This window comes from Tiliqua scincoides, chromosome 5 (genome assembly GCF_035046505.1).
Source record: "Tiliqua scincoides isolate rTilSci1 chromosome 5, rTilSci1.hap2, whole genome shotgun sequence".
NCBI lineage: Eukaryota > Metazoa > Chordata > Lepidosauria > Squamata > Scincidae > Tiliqua > Tiliqua scincoides.
Genome location: NC_089825.1, coordinates 128,025,415 through 128,047,884, shown reverse-complemented (window position 1 = coordinate 128,047,884; position 22,470 = coordinate 128,025,415). Strand labels below are relative to the sequence as shown.

The following is a 22,470-nucleotide window of genomic DNA, read 5'->3' as shown; positions in this document are numbered from 1 at the left end:
TGCGTATATGCAATGTTGGGCAGAAATGCTTAAATGGCCTCTTTAAAGATTAAAAAAAAAAAATCACTGGTTCTTAGAGTTGCTATCATGTTTTTCTGGCAGGGATACTGTGAATTTAGTTGTATGCCAGGCAGACATTCACAGTCTTTCCCAGTTGAATGTCTGCCTGCCATGAATTAGTTAAAAGACAGGGTGGCAGCCCTCTCTGTGCAGATCATAAGAACATAAGAACAGCCCCACTGGATCAGGCCATAGGCCCATCTAGTCCAGCTTCCTGTATCTCACAGCGGCCCACCAAATGCCCCAGGGAGCACACCAGATAACAAGAGACCTCATCCTGGTGCCCTCTCTTGCATCTGGCATTCTGACTTAACCCATTCCTAAAATCAGGAGGTTGCGCATACACATCATGGCTTGTACCCCATAATGGATTTTTCCTCCAGAAACCCGTCCAATTCCCTTTTAAAGGTGTCTAGGCTAGACGCCAGCACCACATCCTGTGGCAAGGAGTTCCACAGACCGACCACGCGCTGAGTAAAGAAATATTTTCTTTTGTCTGTCCTAACCCGCCCAACACTCAATTTTAGTGGATGTCCCCTGGTTCTGGTATTATGTGAGAGTGTAAAGAGCATCTCCCTATCCACTCTGTCCATCCCCTGCATAATTTTGTATGTCTCAATCATGTCCCCCCTCAAGCGTCTCTTTTCTAGGCTGAAGAGGCCCAAACGCCGTAGCCTTTCCTCATAAGGAAGGTGCCCCAGCCCCGTAATCATCTTAGTCACTCTCTTTTGCACCTTTTCCATTTCCACTATGTCTTTTTTGAGATGCGGCGACCAGAACTGGACACAATACTCCAGGTGTGGCCTTACCATAGATTTGTACAATGGCATTATAATACTAGCCGTTTTGTTCTCAATACCCTTCCTAATGATCCCAAGCATAGAATTGGCCTTCTTCACTGCCGCCGCACATTGGGTCGACACTTTCATCGACCTGTCCACCACCACCCCAAGATCTCTCTCCTGATCTGTCACAGACAGCTCAGAACCCATCAGCCTATATCTAAAGTTTTGATTTTTTGCCCCAATGTGCATGACTTTACACTTACTGACATTGAAGCGCATCTGCCATTTTGCTGCCCATTCTGCCAGTCTGGAGAGATCCTTCTGGAGCTCCTCACAATCACTTCTGGTCTTTACCACTCGGAAAAGTTTGGTGTTGTCTGCAAACTTAGCCACTTCACTGCTCAACCCTGTCTCCAGGTCATTTATGAAGAGGTTGAAAAGCACCGGTCCCAGGACAGATCCTTGGGGCACACCGCTTTTCACCTCTCTCCATTGTGAAAATTGCCCATTGACACCCACTCTCTGCTTCCTGGCCTCCAACCAGTTCTCAATCCACGAGAGGACCTGTCCTCTAATTCCCTGACTGTGGAGTTTTTAAGTAGCCTTTGGTGAGGGACCGTGTCAAACGCCTTCTGAAAGTCCAGATATATAATGTCCACGGGTTCTCCCGCATCCACATGCCTGTTGACCTTTTCAAAGAATTCTATAAGGTTTGTGAGGCAAGACTTACCCTTACAGAAGCCATGCTGACTCTCCCTCAGCAAGGCCTGTTCGTCTATGTGTTTTGAGATCCTATCTTTGATGAGGCATTCCACCATCTTACCAGGTATGGATGTTAGGCTGACCGGCCTATAGTTTCCCGGGTCCCCCCTCTTTCCCTTTTTAAAAGGGAAATCCTTTAGAAGGAGGCAAATCAAGGATTAAAGTGTGCTGTTCAACTTTATTCAGTATACTATATTCATGCTACATTCTATTCAGAAAAAGGGGACCAGGATGAATAGAGAAGCAGCTTCAGCTTAGCTGGGGATTCCAAACCACCTCACTCTTCATCATGAAGTTTCTGGAATGGAGAAGGAGAAAGGAAATGATGACAGAGATGAAGAGAAAGAGAACAGAAGTAAAATGGTTGGCCACCTTCAGTCTCAAAAGACTATGGTATAAGCCTACAGCAACCGGTGTTGCCAGGTGGTCTCCCATCCAAGTACTAGCCAAGCCTGACCCTGCTTAGCTTCCAAGATCAGACAAGATCAGGCATGTGCAGGGTAAAGAAAGGGAGAGTGAAGAGCACTGTAATATTTTAAGCAAGGTAGTGAGGATCTGAAATTGCCTTGCTGCCATGAAATTCATACATATTTCTGTCTTAGGAATTTTTTGGGGGGGAAGGGAACCCACAATGATTCTGGAAGTTTCCAGCATGTTGGAGAAAACCTGGCTGTGGCAGCCACCTATTAACTAGCACCTGTGAAATAATCAAAATTCCATCCCCTTTTGGTGCACTCCTGCAATATTCAAAAATAGTTGCACACTACTTGTGAATACTTGTGTCTCTGAGCATACGTAGAGGCCATTTCAGTACAGAGTAATTACAGCCCCCACACAACCAAACTGTGGAAGTTGAGGGCTCACAGGGGGACTGGACATCAGGTGGGAGGGAGTCTGAAGCAGGTGGGTGGAGGAGGCTTGGTGGTGGCTAGATAGAAATTGTCATGGGGGGGCTACTGGCTGGGAGGGGCAGGGTCAGCTAGGGCTGAACAAGCAATAGTTAGCATGGAAACAAGAGAAGCCATGGAAGGAAGTCAATCAGTCTGCATTTTGAGAGGACAAGTGAGCCAAAGGGGGGGGGGGAAGAGGACACTAAGTGCATGAGGGGGAAAACATTTGGGACAGAAGCTTTCTGTAGGAAAAGGAGAGACATGAAAAGAAAAACTGAGGCAGCTGAGGTGGGGAAGAGTGATGGAGACCCGACAAAGAGGAAGACAGCCATGGCCAAGCGCTCTCCCTCTTGGTGGTAGCTGACGATTCTCCCTCTGTGATATTCCATAAGTATTCCCAGGCTTTCTCCCTCGACGCTCCAACACTCACCTTTCCTCCCACATCACGGCTCTTGGCCTTTAGCTTGTTGACTTGGGACTCAGCAATGTCCGCCCGTTCCTCAGCCTCATCCAGCTCGTGCTGAACCTTCCGGAACTTGGCCAGGTTGGTGTTGGCCTGCTCCTCCTAGGGGAGAGAGAGTGGAAGCCGGACAGGAAGGGGATACTCATTAAACCTGTGGGTTTTTTGGACGCTTGCCTCACAGTTGAGGAAGGGTCTAGATGAGTGACAGGGCACTGCCATGGTGGAAGAGCAAAAAGGCAGGAGGCTGTTGTTCCACTTAGAGGAAACTGAGGCAAGAACCATACACGATTACCACCTCTGGTGAAATACCTGCCCACCATGGTTTCAAAAGAAGGGTTGTATAAACATTACAAGAGAAGCCTATGAGGGCTTAGCAACTCAGGTTTAGAAGAGTTCAACCATACAAAGCAGCTTAAGATCTTGCAAAGCTTGCTTATTGGCTCTTAAGTCAAAACTACTTTGTTGCTCAGGTTTAGCAAAGCTTTATCTTGTAAAGCAGCTAAGGGCATAGCAGGTTGATGACAGATGACAGATGAATCACCTGACAGATGAATTCACCAAAACCAATCTGAATGTGCAAAGGCTGCGATTTGACTTTAGAGCTCGATTCCCTGCAATGATAGTTTTTGACAAGGGGCAGTGCAAAAATTGTGGCAGAGACTAGGAACTCACAGCTTCTTCGGCCTGTCTCTTGTAGGCTTTGACTTTCAGCTGCAGCTTGTCCACCAGATCTTGAAGTCTCAGCAAGTTTTTCTTGTCTTCCTCAGTCTGAAGTTAAGGAAAAATGGGAAGGATGAGAAGGAAATCCTCACCCTTTTAGAAGGGTATCACAAAATTGTCTTTCAGAAGTGAAACAGGATAGAGTGAACTTAGAAACTGAATTCTGAACTTCTGCCAGAAATTGACTTTGTCCAGAATTTTGTCCGGATTCTTTCAAGAGTCAGCGTTAAGGAAGCCTACCACAGGAAGCCTTCAGATCATATCTTTTTAAATATCTTTTTAACATCTTTTAATATCTCTTTAAACATCTGGTTACAGGCCTGATCCTTTTCTAATTTACTGCGCTATGCTCTTTTACCTGGTTATTTTTTTGCTTATCTGACTACTGTTTTTATTATATGTTATGTTTTTATCTTTGTGTAAATTATGTTTTGTAAATTTGTTTAAATTTATGTTATGTAAATTATGTTTTTTAATGTCGTTTGTAAGCCGCCTTGAGTCCCTTCGGGGAGAAAGGTGGGGTAAAAATAAAGTTATTGTTATTGTTATTAATAATATTAATATTAATATTAATCACCACCACCACCACACCATCAGGTCACAGGATGGCATGATCTGAAGGTATACAACACAGCAACCTTGCTGCAGCTAAGCAAGTCTGGGTCTGGTCAAATGCCTGGATGGGGAACTGCCTGGAAATTCCATATACACCATCCCAAGGTAGGATATAAGCGTCAGAAAGAAGCAAATGTGTGTATACACACACCCAGCACTTGCCTGCTGTCCTTCTGCCACTCTCCTGTGATCACTACAGCTTCTACATCTATCACTGCTACTTTTAGGGGTCAGGATGGTTGCTATAGTTCCTTGAGACTCTATGCCTGGGCACAGATAATGCAGGCCACATTCTCATCCTAGAGCTGAACAATTACCTGGTAGGTGAGCTCCTTGATGCGCCGCTCGCACTTGCGTGCACCCTTGATATTCTCTGCATTGTGCTTCTGCTCCACCTCCAGCTCGTTCTCCAGCTCCCGCACTCGGGCCTCCAGCTTCTGGAGCTGCTTCTTGCCCCCCTTCAGGGCCAGCTGCTCTGCCTCGTCCAGCCTCAGCTGCAAGTCCTTGATGGTCTGCTCCATGTTCTTCTTCATCCGCTCCAGGTGTGCGCTGGTGTCCTGCTCCTTCTTCAGCTCCTCTGCCATCATGGCTGCCTGCCGCATTCAGAGACACAACAGAGACACTCAGGTCAAGGTTTAGAGAGAATTATTTGGGACTGGCAGGCCCATCAAGTGATTTAACTCCTGTTTGCACTGAGAAGTGAACAAGGAAGACTAACCCCCTTGAAACCCAATATCAACAATTAAAGTATCCTAGCAACATTTTTAAGAAGCAGAAATACAAAATTAAAAAGAAACCAAGAAAAATTGATTTCCACAGAAGCATCAGCAGCCCAGGCCTTCCCCTTAAATTGCCACAGCTTTATTCCATATCCTTGTGCTACCCTTGCTATGCCACACACAGTGCATGTTATTAAGGGATGCCCTTCCTTCCCAGAATGCCTTTCGGTACTAAATTGCAGGTGGCCATTTCATAAGGAGAATTCTGGGATATGCCCATGTTAGTTCTGCTGAACGCAACTGCCCTTCTGGAGGGAATAAGTGTCATGTGCCTCAAGACAGCCCCTTATTTTGCAAGCAAGCATCGTTTTGAGTGGTGAGAGGCCAAGTCTTACACTCCAAGTGGCTTGCCAATCAATCTAGCTCCCAGTTTCCCCCACAACTCCTTTGCTGCCACACTTTGTGTATGACGCTTGAGTGAGTGGCGGTCTCAGACCAGGACCCTCAGCAGATGGGCTCTGGGGCCTCACTGCCTGAGCTGCCGGCACTCACTGCAAGCCTGGCGGACTGAGTTCTGTGGTTCGAGGGTGCCAACGAGACTGCCATACTGGCTTGCTTCAGCATCATCAGCTGAGCCCAAAGGTCAATCCCTGTCCACCAGGCCCCGCCAAACCTTCGCCTCAAAAGAACAGCTCATCTATGGGGTGAGCACATTTTGCAAGTGCCAGCAACCCTTTCATTGCTGCTTTGGGTCACAAATGCTACCTAAAGAGGAGGGGAGGGACACACTGGCCTCCGGCCTAGCTGGAGTGACAGCTGGATCTCTCCACCTCCGGTTTTGGATGCAGCCCACCAGGCACCTTGCTGAGACGATATCTCCTTGTGGTCCCACCCAAAGCAGCTTGGAGGGAGAGAGTTAGAGGTGTGTGTGTGGGGGGGGGGGAAGATGACAACAACACACATCTATACATCAGTTTCAAAACTTTTCCCCATTGCCTTCTTTCCTCCTCTAAACCCTGCAACATCCATAACAGCAAACGCTACGGGTAAAAAACTAAGGAGAATATAAATTTGAAGTTTTGCAAGCAAATGTTGAGCCAGGAGGAGGAACTGCTTGAGAATCGCCCTGCCCAATGTCCTGTCCAGTACGCTTTTCTGAGCTGTTCCAGGAAGGACAGAGGGAGAGGGGTGAGGGTGGGCATTGGAAGGGCTGGGCAGCTCCCTCAGGGGTGGAGCTTTGCCATCAGCTGCAGCCACTGGTTCCACGGCCACATTTTCACTCACATCAGTGATGGCCTTTTTGGCCTTCTCCTCTGCATTCCTGCACTCCTGCACGGCCTCCTCCACCTCCGACTGAAGTTGGGACAGGTCCGTCTCCATCTTCTTTTTCTGGTTGATGAGGCTGGTGTTCTGCATAAAGACAGGAGTTAGAAACCCTAGATCAAAGTGCCAACAGGAAAAAAATATGAGCAGTTGGTGTGGCACACATAACACCAGAACCAGGTGTCTCTCACATAACACCAGAACCAGGGGACATCCTCTAAAGTTGAGTGTTGGGAGAGTTAGAACAGACAAGAGAAAATATTTCTTTACTCAACGTGTGGTTGGTCTGTGCAACTCCTTGCCACAGGATGTGGTGATGGCATCTGGCCTGGAAGCCTTTAAAAGGGGATTGGACAAGTTTCTGGAGGAAAAATCCATTATGGGGTACAAGCCTTGATGTGTATGTGCAACCTCCTGATTTTAGAAATGGGTTATGTCAGAATGCCAGATGCAAGGGAGGGCACCAGGATGAGTTCTCTTGTTATCTGGTGTGCTCCCTGGGACATTTGGTGGGCCGCTGTGAGATACAGGAAGCTGGACTAGATGGGCCTGTGGCCTGATGGTTCTTATGTTCTTATGTGGCACAGTGGATTAAAGCAGAAGTCTAAAATTAAGTGTTGGGAGAGTTTGAATAGACAAAAGAAAACATTCCTTTACCCACTATATAATTAGTCTGTGGCACTCCTTGCCACAGGATCTGGTGACTGGAGTACAGCGCTGGTCTCATTTGGAGGGCCATGGGGTCAGGGGGTGACCCTGGCAACTGTTCCCTGGGGCAGCACACCTTCCAGCTATGCCACTGGATTGGACCTGGGATCTTCTGTCCACAAAGGTCATCAACTACCTGTAAGGCCCCAGGCAAGTGATCATCTAACAGCCTCAGCCTGTGGAAGAGCACCACTACTGGCCTGCTGAATGCAGCTGCTTTGCAGACGACTTCCTCATGCATGTGAAGGGATTGGGGCGACATTAAAAAGTCACAGAACTCTGACTAAAAGCGACACATTAAGGATCTCCTGAGCGCTGGGAGGATGTCTCACCTGGGAGTGGAGGAGCTGGACCCTCTCGCTGGCCTCAATCAACTCCTGCTCGGCCAGTTTCCGGCCACGCTCGGTCTGCTCCACCACGCTGCGCAGCTCCTCAAGCTCAGCCTGCAGCAGGGAATTTCTCCTCTCCACAATGGCAATGTTCTCCTTCAAGTCTTCATTGGCTCGTAGGGCATCGTCCAGTTGGATCTGGCTGTCCTGAGCAACCAAACATATGCAGATCTAGCACTGACTTGTTCCAAGCCTTAGTAAGCCACTGAAGAAGGGTTGATCTCAGGTGAGTACAGTGTTCCTTGCAACCACCCTGTCACCACATCAGGATGGTTGCGTGAACCTCCACCTCACCCTCTTGAACTGCAGCTCACTGAGGCAGGGTGGGTGGGCGAAGGCCTCAAGCCTCATTACCTTGAGTTGGGCATGAGCAACCTTGAGGTGCTTCTGGGCCTCAGCTGCCACCCGATTGGCCTGGCTGAGCTGGATCTCCATCTCATTGAGGTCGCCCTCCATCTTCTTCTTCACCCTCAGTGCCTCGTTGCGGCTGCGGGTCTCAGCGTCCAGGGAAGCCTGCAGCGAGTCCATCACCCTCAGGTGGTTTCGTTTGGCCTGCTCTAACTCCTCATCCTTCTCTGCCAGCCTCCGCTCAATGTCAGCTTTGATTTGGTTGAACTCCAGCTGGGACCGGAGGATCTTGCCTTCTTCATGCTCCAGGGATGCCTGTATAAGAGAACGTGAGAAAGGCCCTGATGGCTCAGACCAAAGATCAACCCCAGCATTCTGTTTTTCCTAGGGACCACCAGGAACCCTATAAGCAAACCATGGGGACAACTGTCCTCTGCCCCCAGCAACCAGTAGTCAAAGGGACACTGCCCCTGAAAATGGAGCTATATTTAGCCATCATGGCGAATAGTCAGGGATAGACCTCCTCCATGAGAAGCCATATAAACCAGTGGCCATCACCACATCCTGAGCCAGAGAACTCCGTTACTTAACTATAGATTGCATGAAGATGAATGTTGTCTTATCTGTCCTGAGCCTGTTCTCAGTGTCAACAAATGACCCCAGGTTGTAGCATTGTGGGAGCGTAGAACACTTATCACTATCCACTTTCTCCACATCATGAATGTGGTTGCAAGATACAAAAGGGGACAGAGTGCCTATACCTTTAACCATTGTATAGATTAGGGGATTTTGGCAGGTGCAGCTTTTCAAACCCTTCCATGCTGAGCTGCACCTACCAAAATCCCCTCGTCTATACAATGGTTAAAGGTATAGGCACTCTGTTCCCCCTGTACAGTATCTGGTAACTGTAATCATGCATAATTTTATGAGCCACAGCCCACACTGTATTTTTCAACCAGCTTCGAGCTTGCTTAACGTTGCCTCTCCCATCCAGGATTATGGGAATGTGTTTCTCTGCAGAGCCAGTTAGGCAAAGCTGGCCCCAAATAATTGGGCAACCTGGTAGCAAGGATAAATTCAATTAAAATCAGCCACCTCAGTCTGCCTCATGGCAGAGCACTCCTTTGAATAAGGAATCTCTAGTGAAATATTTTCAATGGACAGGGTTATTTGAGAGGGTAATGTGGCAGTCAGACTTGAAATCACGGTCCGGGCATGAAGGCACTTAGAAAGGGTAAACCAGGGAAGAAGGGAATTGTGGTGGGGATAAGGGCAGAAGCCTCACCTCTGCTTCTTCCAGGGCTGTCTGTAACTCCATTTTCTCGGCTTCCAGCTGTTTGCGCACCTTCTCCAGCTCATGCAGGTTTTTGGTCCCCTCACCCAGCTGTTCAGTGAGGTCTGCAATCTCCTCTGTGGGGGAGGAAAGAATCAGGAGGGAGAAGGAGAAGGCCAAGGTGAAGGGAGAAGGTGAAGGTAAGTATACAGTACTCTCTCAATTGTACAATCTTAAATCTACTTTACCTTAAAGTTAGAACTCAATCTAACCTGAGTAGGGGGATTTTGGAAGGTCCAGTAACCAGGGCACAGAAGTTAGGTGGGGAAATATATTTACTCCTTTGAACTAAATAGGTGCAAATGCAATAATAAAGGCAGAAACGGGACAGGGAGCCAATTGTTTGAGCTCAAGACTAAACAGCCCTACACAGGTCAGTTCTAAGTAGGAGCAGAGTCTACTCAAGAGCAAGAAACCAAGGCAGAGGTACTTGGAAAACAAACTGAACAGAGGAGGATAAAAGAAGGGGGGAAAGCCACTCTCCCCCCTACTTTATTTAAATCCATTTTAAACATAAACCTAAGTTCTTCCTAAAAGTTAGAATTTACTCAAACCTGAGGAGGGGATTTTGAAGGTCTAGTTATTTGGGACACAGGAGCTAGGTGTGATATTTATCCCACTATATAAATTCATTTAAATAAATATAAATAAGTACAGACCTAAACAGCAGTAGTAAGAAAACAAGGCAGAAACTGAACAGGGGGGGTGAGGTCTGTGAGCTGATTCAGAAGAGAATTACAGCTCAAGTCAAAAACAGGTCTACTCCAAATAAAACAGGCTTAAATCAGGTCTACTCTAAGTAGGACCAATTTACTTGGGACTACTGTCTACTAGAGACTAAGAGCCTCTCCAAAAACAAAGAGAAGGAGGATTTTTAAAAAGTGGGGAAAGCACATTTTAATGTTTAAAATGCAAACAGGATTTTAACTTTGGTGTTTAAGATTTGCTAAAGTGGTTCAGTTTAAATTCAGTTCAAATTAAATGGAATAAACAGGGCAAGGCTCTAGGAAGGGCAGGTTCCCAGGCAGTGGGCCAATCAGTATATCTACTTATCCTTTTAGTTGATGCAGTGCGTGCTGTGAAGCACTGTGGAAGTCTTTGCTTGCGTCCGCCATCTCTTATCTTGCTGGTCCTTACAGATTCCACCCTCCAGGTCAGCCCTTTATATTCAGCCAGCAGGGTAGCTAGCTAAGAGTATAAAGGGCCAGCTACCAAATGCCTCTTCATAAGCTGTGAGTGGCCTCCTGGGATGCAGTGCCTCATTGAGCCCAAGTAAGTAAGTTAAGCATCTCTGTGAGTTCACCAGCAGGGTGAGGAAGTCAGAGCCCCAAACACTGTTCTTCCCTTGAGAAGAGGGGCAGCAAAGTACCAGAATATACAGTTATGCAGTCAGACAGCCAACAGCAGAGTTGGGGTTATCCAGTGTTTTGCACTGAGTGTCACATCTATGACTATATACAGTGCTTTTTTTGTAAAAAAAAAAAAAAAAAAGGTGCAGGAACTCACAACTTGTTAATCTTTTATTTATTTATTTATAAACCATTTTTTATTGGAGAAATAAAATATTTTTATGTGCTTCCCCCCTAAAGATGAACTTACTTCTGAGTAGACATGCATAGGATTGAGCTGTCAATCTCCACATCCCCTTCCCCCTAGCTACTTTTTCTACAAAGGAAAATACTGTACAGGTGCACTTGTAGTGTGTAGTATGTAGTGTGGCACTACTTCGAGGAGAGGAAGCAGTGAATGGATTCCAAAAAATGGCTTACATGAGTTCCATGTAGTAAAATTACTCTAAGCAACTGTGGGAGTAAGAACAAAAAAGGAATTCTTACATGAGAGGGGTCCTTAGGTGCACATAGAAATAGCTACATTTGCAAACAAGCGATTAAATATGGTTTAATTCAGGTATCGGAATACTCTGTGTCTTTGGGAAGGTGCTTGGCATGCAATTGTATGTTCTCAGCTGCCCTGAGCAGCTGCTTTGCATTGCTGGAGAGGAGCTGCAAACGCTGGCTGGCGGAGGGCATGCTTGTGGGGGAAGGATGAGGAGGATCTCTGGCAAGGCTGGACAGCACGTTGTACACATGTAGAATCCCTTTTCACCTGCCCTTAGCATGTGAAAATGGTTGCAGATATATATCTCTGTCAGGATTAAGAGCCCAATCCTAGGTATGTCTACTCTGAAGTAAGTCTCATTCTAGTCAATGGAGCTTACTCCCAGGAAAGTGCCTAGGATTGCAGCCTAAGAGCCCAATCCTATGCATGTCTACTCAGAAGTCCACTTTAGTGAATGGGGCTTACTGTGGAGAGGACTGCAGCCTCAGAGCCTCTCCTCTGCCTGTCTCCTCAGAAGTCAGTCCCAGTAGAGGCAGTGGGGCTTCCTCCCAGGAAAGTGTGGAGAGGACTGCAGCCTCAGAGCCCTTCCTCTGCCTGTCTACTCAGGCTGCAAGGCTATGACACTTTCCTGGGAGTAAGCCCCGTTGAACACAATGACATGCATAGGCTTGGGCTCTCAGGCTGCAAGGCTATGCACCCTTTCCCAGGAACAAGCCCTACTGAGCACAATGAGACTTACTTCTGGGTAGACATGCCTAGGCTCGTGCTGCAGATTGGCACAGGGGCTGCACCAGCCAGCTTCCTTCCCCTCCTCCTCTACCAAGCCAGTACCTGGGCATTCCTTGGCTGCTGCAGCCCATCTCCCTGTCTGGCTGGCTGTCCGTCCTCCTCCTCAGTGTTGGCACATGTCCCCCGCGCCCTCCACCGGCTTGGAAGCTGTGCGGGGAAGCAGAGCGCGGGGGGAGGGGAGGTGGGCTGGTCTCAGGTGAGAGCTTGGGGATGGGGCAGGAGGGGGTTGTTGTGCAGTCAGGCAGGGGCCAGGTGCCCGCCCACACTGCACCCCCCAGCACCCACCCAGTGAATGCCTCTGTTTTGCTACCCCCCCCTCCTGGAATGCCTCTGAAGGGGAGGGGCCCCTGCAAAAAGGTGCCGGAACTCCTTCCCCCCATGTTCCATTAGAAAAAAAGCCCTGACTATATACCATGGGGGCATAAGTCATGGGTGTGCCCTCAGTGCCAGGAGCTCCAGGGTCTCAAGGTGTAGGTCTGCTCCCTTGAAGTCTTTGTCATCAATTTGGAGAAGCAGAGGCAGGCAGAGAGGGACCACAGGGAGACTTCAGGGGACGTGCTGGAATTGTCCCACCCTCAGGCAGGCAGCTCCTTAGCTGCCGGGGTAGGAAGTCTCAGGCTGGAGGATGTCCTTCTGGAACAGAAGGAAACAGTTCCCATGGGGGACCCCTTCTTCAGGTGGCGGGCCCGTGTTTAGTCACACTAAGGACACTCCTCGGAGGACGGGTGGTCGGGGGCTTCTTGTAGTGTGTGATTCGATGGTCAAGAACATAGAGAGGGGGGTCTGTGATTGATGTGAGGACTGCTTGATGACTTGCCTGCCTAGTGCGACATCTTGCAGACATCCTGTCTTGTCTGATGGGCCAGTAGAGAGTGCTGGGAGGAGGTAGCAGTTGTGGTGCATGTCAGCACCAAGGACGTGGGGAAATGTAGCTGGGAGGTCCTAGAGGCCAAATGTAGGCTGCCAAGTAGGAAGCTCAAAGCCAGGACCCCAAAGGTAGCGTTCTCAGGAGTGCTACCTGTTCCATATGCAGGGCCACTAGGCAGGGGGAGCTCAGGGGTCTCAATGCGAGGATGAGACAGTGGTGCCGGGAGGAGGGGTTTAGATTCGTTAGCCACTGGGGAGAACGTTTCGGGGCAAGCTGTGCCCTTTCAAAAGGGATGGGCCTCACTTGAACCAGAATGGAACCAGACTGCTGGTGCGTAACATTTAAAAGGTGGCAGAGCAGCTTTTAAGCTGATTCTTGGGGGGGAAAGTTGATAGGTGGCGTTTGGTTCACGACTTCTCATCCCTACGGAATGAGAGTGGAGAGGTTGGAGAACCACAATGTAATGACGGAGTAGGAATTAGGAGTGGAAGCATCAAGGGGGCAAGACAGCCAGTTCAGTCTAAGAGGCTGCAGGGATAAAGGAGCAAACAAGCAGCCCTTCTTGGCTGGCCCTGAATACAGGGGCTTGTATGCAAATGCTCGAAGCCTCCAAGCAAAGGTGGAAGAACATAATAATGTTATGCTTTGGTGTAAATAGTTGTCCCCTGAACGGTTCTATTTATCGCTGCTGATGATTTTATTTATTGTCTCATATATTGTATATTTTAGCATGGATTGTGTAAGTCACCTTCGGATAGGAAACGTGAGGTAGGAATCTTTTAAATAATTAAAATGTTTGGTGGCTAGGGAAAGCACAGTGGGCATAACGGAAAGCTGGTGGAATGCGGAGAACCAGTGGGATACCGCAATCCCAGGCTATATGGGAGGCAGAGGGAGGGGCGTGTTGGAGGTGGCCCATCTATGTCAAAGAAGGGGTGGAAGCCAGAGTAGAGATTGATGGGGGGTCTGACTCCTCCATGGAATCACTGTGGGTTAAATTACCAGGCTTGAGGAGCGATCTAATAGTGGGGGCATGCTATCGTCCACTGGAGCAAAGGGACCTTGAAATGAGGAAACAAACTGGGAAGGCACCAAAGAGAGACAGGGTTGTAATCATGGGGGGACTTCAATTCTTCTCATATCCACTGGGGCTGCAATCCTAACCTAACTTTCCTGGGAGTAAGTCCCATTGAACACAATAGGACTTACTTCTGAGTAGACCTGGTTAGGCTTGTGCCCTGGGTCAATTTGTGCCCTGGTCATGAAAGAGAGACCGGATTCCTTGACATGCTAAATAACCGTACTTTAGAGCAGCTTGGAGCCCACCAAAGGACAAGTCACTTTGGTACCTGGGACCTGGTTCGGGATGCGAACGTTACTGAGCTGTTGGGGAAAGTTTCTTCTGTTCAGGAGACTTGCTTCAGAACCTGCTGGGAACCAGGTTCAGTCCGCAAGTAGCTGCCACTGATGGGCGGCGTTCTGTGCCAAGCCACTAACTCACCCTGCAAGTTCTTGTTCTCCCTCCTTAAGGTTTCGAGGTGCTCCAGCGACTCCTCGTAGGCGTTCTTCAGCTTGAAGAGTTCGGTGCTGAGTCCCCGGGACTCCTTCTGAGAGGCTTCCAGCTCTGCCTGGGACTCCTCATACTTTTGCTTCCACTCAGAGAGGATCTGAGGGTATGATGGAAGGAAGAAGGAAGGGGGGGAAATCACTGGGGCTGCAGAACATTTACTTGAATATCCATCCATTTCCTGTCCGTTTTTAGAAACTTTTATATAATTCCAAAAATTGTACTAAAGGGGTGAGTCACTTAGCGACGTTCTGACCAATGCTGGATCTCATAAATGACAGTTGTAAAGCAAGGTAAACTCTTTACCTTGGTGCTGATGGTGTCCTTAGAAAGTACTAGAGGCTCCTTGGTACCTTAGGAGGAACCTGGGGCTTGCACTATCAATCCTGCCCGTGCTCTTAGATCATCTGGGGGGCCCTTTTGACTAAGTGCCGCCACTAAGAGATGTGAGAGGGGTGGCGGTCAGGAAGAGGGCCTTCTCGGTGGTAGCCCCCGAACTGTGGAATACCCTCCCCTTAGAACTGAGAACTGCTCCCTCGTTGCTAACGTTTCGGCGTGGACTGAAGACCCTTTTATTTCAAAAAGCTTTTAATTGTTGACAGGCTGGCTGGCGTTCTTGCTTTTATATGAAAATCCGCGGGGTTTGTTTGTTTTTAGATTTTTTTTTAATTATGTAAATTGTCGTTAATTGTTTTTAATGTTGTATTTTTTTTTTAAAATGTTGTAAGCCGCCTTGTGTGCCCGTTGGGCAAAAAGGCGGGGTACAAATTAATAAAATAATAATAATAAATAATAATAATATATTATATACACAATGTGCTTCCAATTTCTTTTCTCTCTGCGTCCCCACCTTGTCAAAGTTCCTCTGCTTCTTGTCCAGGGCCGCCGCGGCCGCATTTGAGCGCTCCACGTCCACCATGAGGTCCTCGATCTCATTCTGCAGGCGGTGCTTGGTCTTCTCCAGGGAGGAGCACTTGGCGTTCACTGCCTCCACGGCCTCCTCGGCGTCCTGCAGCCGCTGCGCCAGCTTCTTCCTGGCACACCGAGGGGGAGGGCACAGCGAGTCACTTCCCGTAGAAGAGGACCCACTTCCTCAGGGGACAAAGCAACCCTCCCGTCCCACCCTGGATGGAGAAGAGGAGGGACGCCAGGGCAAAGGGCTGCCACGGCAGAGCCAGGAAACCAGTTCCACGCTTCATCAGGAGTTCCTGGCGTACTGAGTGAGGCAGTGGCATAGCTATGGGGGGGCGGTGGTGCGATAAGCACTGCAGGTGCCACAACATGCTGTATAAGTGGCTCCGCCCACTTACCATTGGAGCTACGTTGCTGTTGCTGCCGGGATTGGCTCTGATGGCAAGTGGGAGGGGCTGCTTACCCAGCATGTTGAGGCGCCCACAGTGCTTACTGTGCTGCCCCCTCACGGCTATGCCACTGGTCGCTATTCAACAGGGCTGCGAACTGTGTGTGGCCTGCCCTTGTCCTCCTAGCCCAGCAAACACAGAGAAGCATCTCCCACCCCACAACGGCCAGGCCCCCCCCCTCCGGTTCGGCTTTCCTGCTCACCTACCTTGATGCCTTTTTAGTGGGGATTTGTCCTCCAACCAACAAACTTTTTGCTCGTCTTATACGCTGCCATTTTGAAATATAACCCGAGCCAAAAGCTTTGCCGTTAGAGGAAGCACCTATGAAGAGTGTTGTCCGGGGCGGGGGTGTGTGAAGGGGCTTGTGGGATGTGTGTGTCAGGGAGGCGGATTGGAAAGCAGTGGGCATTTTTATATGGGACAGAAGAATGAGTAAGCTTCAAGGCTCAAGTCTGCAATGCATGGTGTCGTGGTTCAGGAGTTGGACTTGGATCTGGGAGGTCTGGGTTCAAATCCTCACTTGAACTTCCTGGGTGAAGCTTTGCGACAGTTGCTGTCTCTCAGCCTCACCACCTCACCAGGCTGTTGCGAGGACAAAAGGAGGGAAGCAGCTATGTAACACCATCCTGAACTCTTTGGAGGAAGGGTGGTAACTCTGTCAGCGGGCCTCACATTACCCCAGAGTGCTGGCCAAAGAAGGCATTCGCATGAAAACTGGCTTGCTGTTCAGGAACTGTCCAAAGACCCAAGTGACTAGAGGAGATATGTGATCAACTCTGCCCTTTTGCCAGCATCTTGATGCCAGGTCTAGATTTTTGGTCTGAGAGGCTCAGAGGATTCTGGTTCTTGCCGATCCTTGCTTTGGTCCTCGGGCTCAGAGGCCGCTCCAGAATAGCAGTCTGGGTCATGCCAGGTCTGCTGGTTGAACCGCTCCTAGCTCAGCTCAGGTAGGCCTGACCTCCGGGCCCCCTCACTTACTTGGCCTCCTCCAGTTCCTCTGTCCGCTGGATGGCGTCAGTCTCATACTTGGTTCTCCACTGGGCCACCTCGGAGTTGGCCTTGGAGAGCAGGCGCTGGAGCTCCGCTTTCGCCTCCGTCTCCTCCTCGTACTGCTCCCGCAGCAGGTCGCAGTCATGGCGGGCGGACTGGAGCGCGTGGGCCAGAGCATTCTTGGCCTGAGCAATGAAGAGGCATGCAGGCGCCTGGCTGAGTTTCCTCTCCTCACCGCCTCTCCCGTCACCCCTTCCCACTCTCAGCTGCCAAGCGATTCTGTTACCTTGGCCTCCTCTTCTAACTGCCTCTTCAAATCCTCCATTTGTTGTGTGTACGACTGTTTCCCTCGAGTCAGCTGAGAAATGAGAGCCTCTTTCTCTTCAAGCTGACGGGTCAGTTCTCCTGAGGGCAGGAAGCAGAAGAATAATCCCGTAAGTTAAAGAGAATTAGTGCGTCTCTGGGTTTCACCCCAAGGATAGCTCTAAGGAAGAGGAGGCGAGAGGGGCAGTGATGTGGTACCGTTTTCTGCCTGGAGTTTGGCCCTCTGGGTGTTGGTGTCATTGAGGGTCCTCTGGGTCTCCTCAAGCTTGGCCCTATAGTCTGCGGATTGGTCCTCTGTTGTGCGACACATCTTCTCCAGATTCACCTGCCGGCAGAGAACGGAAAGGGAGGGAGGATGGAAGTGAGGTGACTCGGAACAGACCAGGGCCAGCGGCCAGCAAGTCTGAGACATCTAAAGAAAACCTGGAAGCAGGGATGTAAGGTGGGTGGGGAGGCAGGTGAGACAGGTGAGGCAGAGCCTCCCCACCCGAGTCCGTTGAAAATTGCCACTGCCGTGTGAAGCGTCCAAGCACCCACATGGCAGTGGCGCTTTTCAAAGGTGGGGAGGCTCTGCCTCACCTGCCTCCACACCCACTGCACGTCCCTGCCTCAAAGCACACGCACTGCCCTTCTAGTCTGAACCAAGCTTGTTAGTTTTCCACAGTCAAGTGAAATATGCCAAACTTGTATTCATTACGGCATTTGCCATGTGGCTTGGCTTCCTTGCGTGGGCATGCTCCCTGTTAACACAGCTGCTCTAGAGACACATGCAAAGATGTGCCCCCCCCCCAACATGCACGTCCAGGGACCTTGTTGTCTTTGGACATTACGCATACACTCTACAAATATCCCTCTGTTTACACATCCCACCACATCTGTCCCTAACTGGCTAAAGGGGCCCACTGGGACCAGCTTCTTGTCCCGCAGCCTCCCAAATGCCCTGAGCCAGTCCCAGAGAGGAATCCCTGAAGGCTGCCTTGGCTCAGTTTTGTCTCTACAAGCTATTGTCCTGACACCTTCCAGCTCACTTCTGGTTGAATGCCCTCAGGGGGGGACAGTACCAGTGAACAAACTCATCACAATTAGTCAGACGCACAAAGAGAGACAGACTGCCCTGGCTTCTGAGCAGCTTGCCTGACTCCTGCTCCACCACAGTGTGGTACCTTGGCTTTCAGCAACTGCTCCATGTTGGAGCCCACGTCGTCCACCTCCAGCTTGAGCTCGCTCTTCTCCTTCTCCAGCTTCTGCTTGACCCGCTGCAGGTTGTCGATCTGCTCCCCCAGCTCCGCCACCGAGTCGGCGTGCTTCTTGCGCAGAGCTGCCGCCGTGGCCTCGTGATGGAGCGTGGCCTCCTCCAGGTCACGCCGCATCTTCTGGAACTCGGCCTCCCGCTTCTTGTTCATCTCAATTTGCACTGAGGTGGCTCCACCCGCCTCCTCCAGCCGCTCACTGATCTCCTCCAGCTCCCGCGAGAGGTCGGAGCGCTGCTTCTCCACTTTGGCCCGGGCCGTGCGCTCGGCCTCCAGCTCCTCTTCCAGCTCCTCAATCCGTGCCTGCTCACAGAGAGAGGAAGCAGTTTCTGCAATCCATCCAGCACATTAATGTCTCTGTAGCCGCACAGTCTACAACTGAACTCCTCAGGACATTTGACAATACTGGCATTTACTTTGTCCCCAAGTTGTCTGGGTAGCTCTCTGGTTTCTGGGTTTGCAGCCAGAATGCTCAGTGGTTCCATTATGCAGTAGTAGTAGTGGCATGGAAAGTCTCAAGTCAAAAAATTTTTAGAGGGCTCTTCTAGTATGGAAACTCACAGGGCTGGGGAAGGTCTGCTGTAGAGGAGGGGACTGTTCTAGAATGGGAATTCCCAAGGCTGAGGGAAATTCCAGAATAGATAAGGATGTTCCAAGAGGTAGGAAAATTCTGCAGAAATGGGCTGTACTAGAATTGACATTCCAGGGGCTGGAATTTTAGAGAAGAAGAACATTCTTGAATTGGTTCCCAGGGTTAATCTAGAACAAAGGGAGGCCCCTTCATGACAGAACTAGAGCACATGGCCATTCTAGAGCATGTCTAGGGCCCAGAAGGCCCAGAAGTATAGCAGGTGGCTACTGGAGAGGAGAGGCACCTACCTGCAGTTCCTTCAGTTTCTTCTGCAGCTGCGAGGCAAGGGCTTGTTCATCTTCAATCTTGCTGTTCTGCTGGTTGATGTCAAACTCCTTCCTGGCAAGGGAATTTCGAGAAGTGAATGCCTCCTCTCTTTGTCCCACTCAGCTCTGCAGGGTTTCCCCCAGAAGGCTTCCTTGCTCACTGGGCCACCACCAGAATGAATTTGTGGTCAAAGGGACAGCAAGCACAAGCCCCAGGAGGAACTCTGTTCAACGACAACATCGTAGGAGTCCATTAGAAGATGTCCACAGTTCAAGGTCAGGCAATGCTATACTATACTGAGGTCTAGTCAAAAGTATCAAAAGTAAAGAAAAAAAAAGCAAGATATTCATTCATAAGATATGCCCTCATGGTACCCAGGGTAATGTACCCCCTGCCCCCTTTAGCTACGCCACTGCTGCCGTCAATCCTGTAAATAGCCATGTTACTGGTCTTGCCCTTGCTCTCCAGGAAGGTACCAGGTACACATGCTCAAATGTGTGTCTTTGGCACACCTTGGACTAAAAGGAAATAAATGGAGATAAAATATTGAGCACGTCACAGTGTTTGTGTGCATGTACTGAAACCACCTCACAGCTCCCAGAGGCTGAATCAAGTCTGCAGAAACCTCAGAAATTCGAATATTAGATTAGATCTTTAGATTGACTTGCCAGGAGCTGTTTCTACTTGGCCATTTTTTTCCTGGACTGCACTAGGAGACAGTACAGGATGTACCCCTCACTCCTTTGCCATCTTCCTGTGCTGTCCTGTCTGCCAGCCCCCTTTCTCCAGTCTGCCAGATGAGGATAAGCTTTCCTACTTTTTCAGTTTCTCTTCCAGCTGCTGTTTGTCATTCTCTAGGTCCATGATGTTCTCCTGCGTCAGCTTCAAGTCTCCCTCAAGCTTCCTCTTGGCCCTTTCCAGATCCATTCGGATTTTTCTCTCCTGTTCCAGGGAACCTTCCAGCTGTTTTGGAAAGAAGGGAGGAAACAGGGAGAACTGGGTGTTATTCACAAATACTTTCTCCCACTGTGGATTGTGTAATATGCCACCAGCACTTATTATGTTATGAACTGTTATCATAGTTCAGTGGCAGAGCACATCTCTTGTGGGTGCTAAATAGCAAAGGTGGGAAAGCAGTGGCATAGCTAGCGGGGGTGCGAAGTACAGCATACAAGCAGCCCCTCCCTTTCAGAGCCATTCCTGGTCACAAATGGCTCTGGAGGGGGGGGCTGCTCTCATGCTGTGGTGAGGCTCCCTGCAAAACTCAGTGCTTTGCACCCCCTCTAGCTACATCACTGCAGAAAAGCTTTGTTCTTCTGCTTCTTTCTTCCTGAGGAGGGCTGCTTTGGAGGGCTGCTACTACAGTCAGAAGAGGCAGTATTGTGCTGGGTAAACCAATGTCTGACTCAGCAGGAAGGTGCTTCTGACGTCCATACTGTTGAGTATTCCAGGTTTTGGTTCCTCACTTACATCATCTGTCTGCTGTTCCAACTTCAGTTTAGCTTTGGTGAGCGTGTTGACTTTGTCTTCCTCCACTTGTAGGTCATCCAGGGCTTGTTGGTGGGCCTCCTGCAGGGATTTCTTCTCCTTGGTAAGCTTGGCAATGATCTCATCCAGACCAGCCATTTCCTCAGTGAGGTTTTTCACCTGATAGGAGACCAAATTCCAAGACATGAGGAATGATGAGATGGCAGAACCCTGAATATACATACAGATCCTGATGGAAGGTCTTAAAATTTTGCCAACACTCATGCCCATTTAGCACAGGGTGGAAATGAATGGGAACACACAGAGGATGATGATGATGATGATGACACTGCTTTTAAAAAAAACACTTTTTCATGAGTTTTCCGTCCAACTCAGCCATGCTCAAATAGCTCAGTTAGGCCTGTGTGCTTTTTTCCTCTGGCTTTATGAGAACTCAGCCCCCAACTCTGTCAGGCTGCAATCCTATACACTGACCTGGGAGTAAGTCCCATTGCAATAAATGAGGCTTACTTCTGAGTGGACATGCATGGGATTGTGCTGGCACTCATGTGACTGCTCATTTAAAGACAAGGTAAAAGACACTCAAGACACCCCACCCCCCAAATAATCAAAATTCAACCCACCTAACTCTGAAGACACACAACTCTACCCAAACACAATAGAATGCACTCTACCAATACTTGCCTCAACCACACCAGCCAATCTTGATAGTTCTCAGCACGATTAAGGGGTTTCAAGAGACTCAATGCAATTTAATTGAGATGACCCCCAATCTAGCCGATCTTTAACCCTCAATACACTCCAACCAAAAAGATGCCACTCAGCTTCCTGATTCCTGGCACTAACCAAGCCCATCCTGAATGGGCTTTGGTTTCTCTTGCCAATGCAAGCTGCTCTCTGCACACCTTATTCTCTGTTGCATGCTTCTCTTTTTCCACTTTTGCCAGGGTCAGCTCCAAGTCGTCGATGTCCTTCTTCAGCTCTGAGCACTCGTCCTCCAGCTTCCGCTTCTTTGCCGTGAGTTCGGCATTCATCTCCTCCTCATCCTCCAGGCGCTCATTCAGCTCTTTCACCTTGGCCTCCAGCTGGATCTTGTTCTTGATCAGCTGATCACAGCGTTCCTCGGCGTCATTCAGATTGTCTTGCTCCTGTGGGTGAAGAGGAAAGAGTGCTTCGGAACAGGGCTTGTCAACAGGGACAGTGAGAGGAATATGGGTGTGGGAACACACTTACAGCCTGGACTTGCAGTTGAAGGTCATTCTTCTCCTGCAGCAGAGAAACCATCTTTTCCTCCAATTCCTTCCTGCGGGCCTCCGACTTCTCCAGAGCTTCCTTCAACCTCCCAAATTCCTCCTTCATTGTCTGCAGAGGACAGAACAAATGGTCAGGCCTAGAGTGCCAACCGTTTAGTTCTAGTAGAAGGACCCAGTTGATATGATCAGCTGAATGAACGGGCAAGGCTGTCCCAAACTGTGTCTGAACTGTTTTAGAAGAGGCATTCTTTCCTGCATGAGAGGGAACAGCAGGAATGCCTCTTCTAAGATGCGGCCTGTATGATGTTGCAAGTAGCCCTTTTTAAAAAAAAAAAAGTGTTTGTTTTAAATCTGCTATCCAATTTATCAGGAGCATCTTTTTAGCTCATCAAAAGGTGTTTAAATGACTAATCTAACCACCTTGATTTTGTAGACATGAGGTTAAAGGTTCAGAAATAAACAGGCTTTGTCATAAGCCTTCTGGCTTTCTCCCAGATCTAGATCTCTCTCCCCTCCTCATCCAGAGTCTCACTTGCATCTCCTTCTCGGTCTCTGCACTCTTCAGCAGGGGCTTGATCTTGAAGAAGAGCTTCATCCAAGGCCAGTTCTTCACCCCCATGAAAGCACGGATGTTCCACTGGATCACCAGCAGGGCATCCCTGCAGAAAAACAGGTGAGTTTAATCCTTGGGGGGAAAAATACATCCTCATCCTCTCCTGTCACCCATT

General features: G+C 49.2%; 1 protein-coding gene across 1 annotated transcript in view; it reads right to left on the bottom strand.

Moving 5' to 3' along the window:
* Positions 1-1,884: 1,884 nt before the first annotated feature.
* Positions 1,885-22,470, bottom strand: part of LOC136651049 (myosin-6) — a 36,890-nt gene continuing 16,304 nt past the window's right edge. Inside the window, exons 20-39 of the mRNA XM_066627119.1 lie at positions 22,275-22,401; positions 21,723-21,851; positions 21,395-21,637; positions 20,472-20,648; positions 19,819-19,964; positions 18,983-19,073; positions 18,017-18,406; positions 17,052-17,178; positions 16,816-16,934; positions 16,518-16,714; positions 15,029-15,212; positions 14,113-14,278; positions 9,068-9,192; positions 7,789-8,097; positions 7,378-7,581; positions 6,299-6,424; positions 4,613-4,888; positions 3,633-3,728; positions 2,928-3,062; positions 1,885-1,905 (exon numbers count right to left, since the gene is read on the bottom strand). Of these exons, the coding sequence (XP_066483216.1) occupies positions 1,885-1,905; positions 2,928-3,062; positions 3,633-3,728; positions 4,613-4,888; positions 6,299-6,424; positions 7,378-7,581; positions 7,789-8,097; positions 9,068-9,192; positions 14,113-14,278; positions 15,029-15,212; positions 16,518-16,714; positions 16,816-16,934; positions 17,052-17,178; positions 18,017-18,406; positions 18,983-19,073; positions 19,819-19,964; positions 20,472-20,648; positions 21,395-21,637; positions 21,723-21,851; positions 22,275-22,401 (3,388 nt within the window). The remainder of the gene's footprint in view (positions 1,906-2,927; positions 3,063-3,632; positions 3,729-4,612; positions 4,889-6,298; positions 6,425-7,377; positions 7,582-7,788; positions 8,098-9,067; positions 9,193-14,112; positions 14,279-15,028; positions 15,213-16,517; positions 16,715-16,815; positions 16,935-17,051; positions 17,179-18,016; positions 18,407-18,982; positions 19,074-19,818; positions 19,965-20,471; positions 20,649-21,394; positions 21,638-21,722; positions 21,852-22,274; positions 22,402-22,470) is intronic.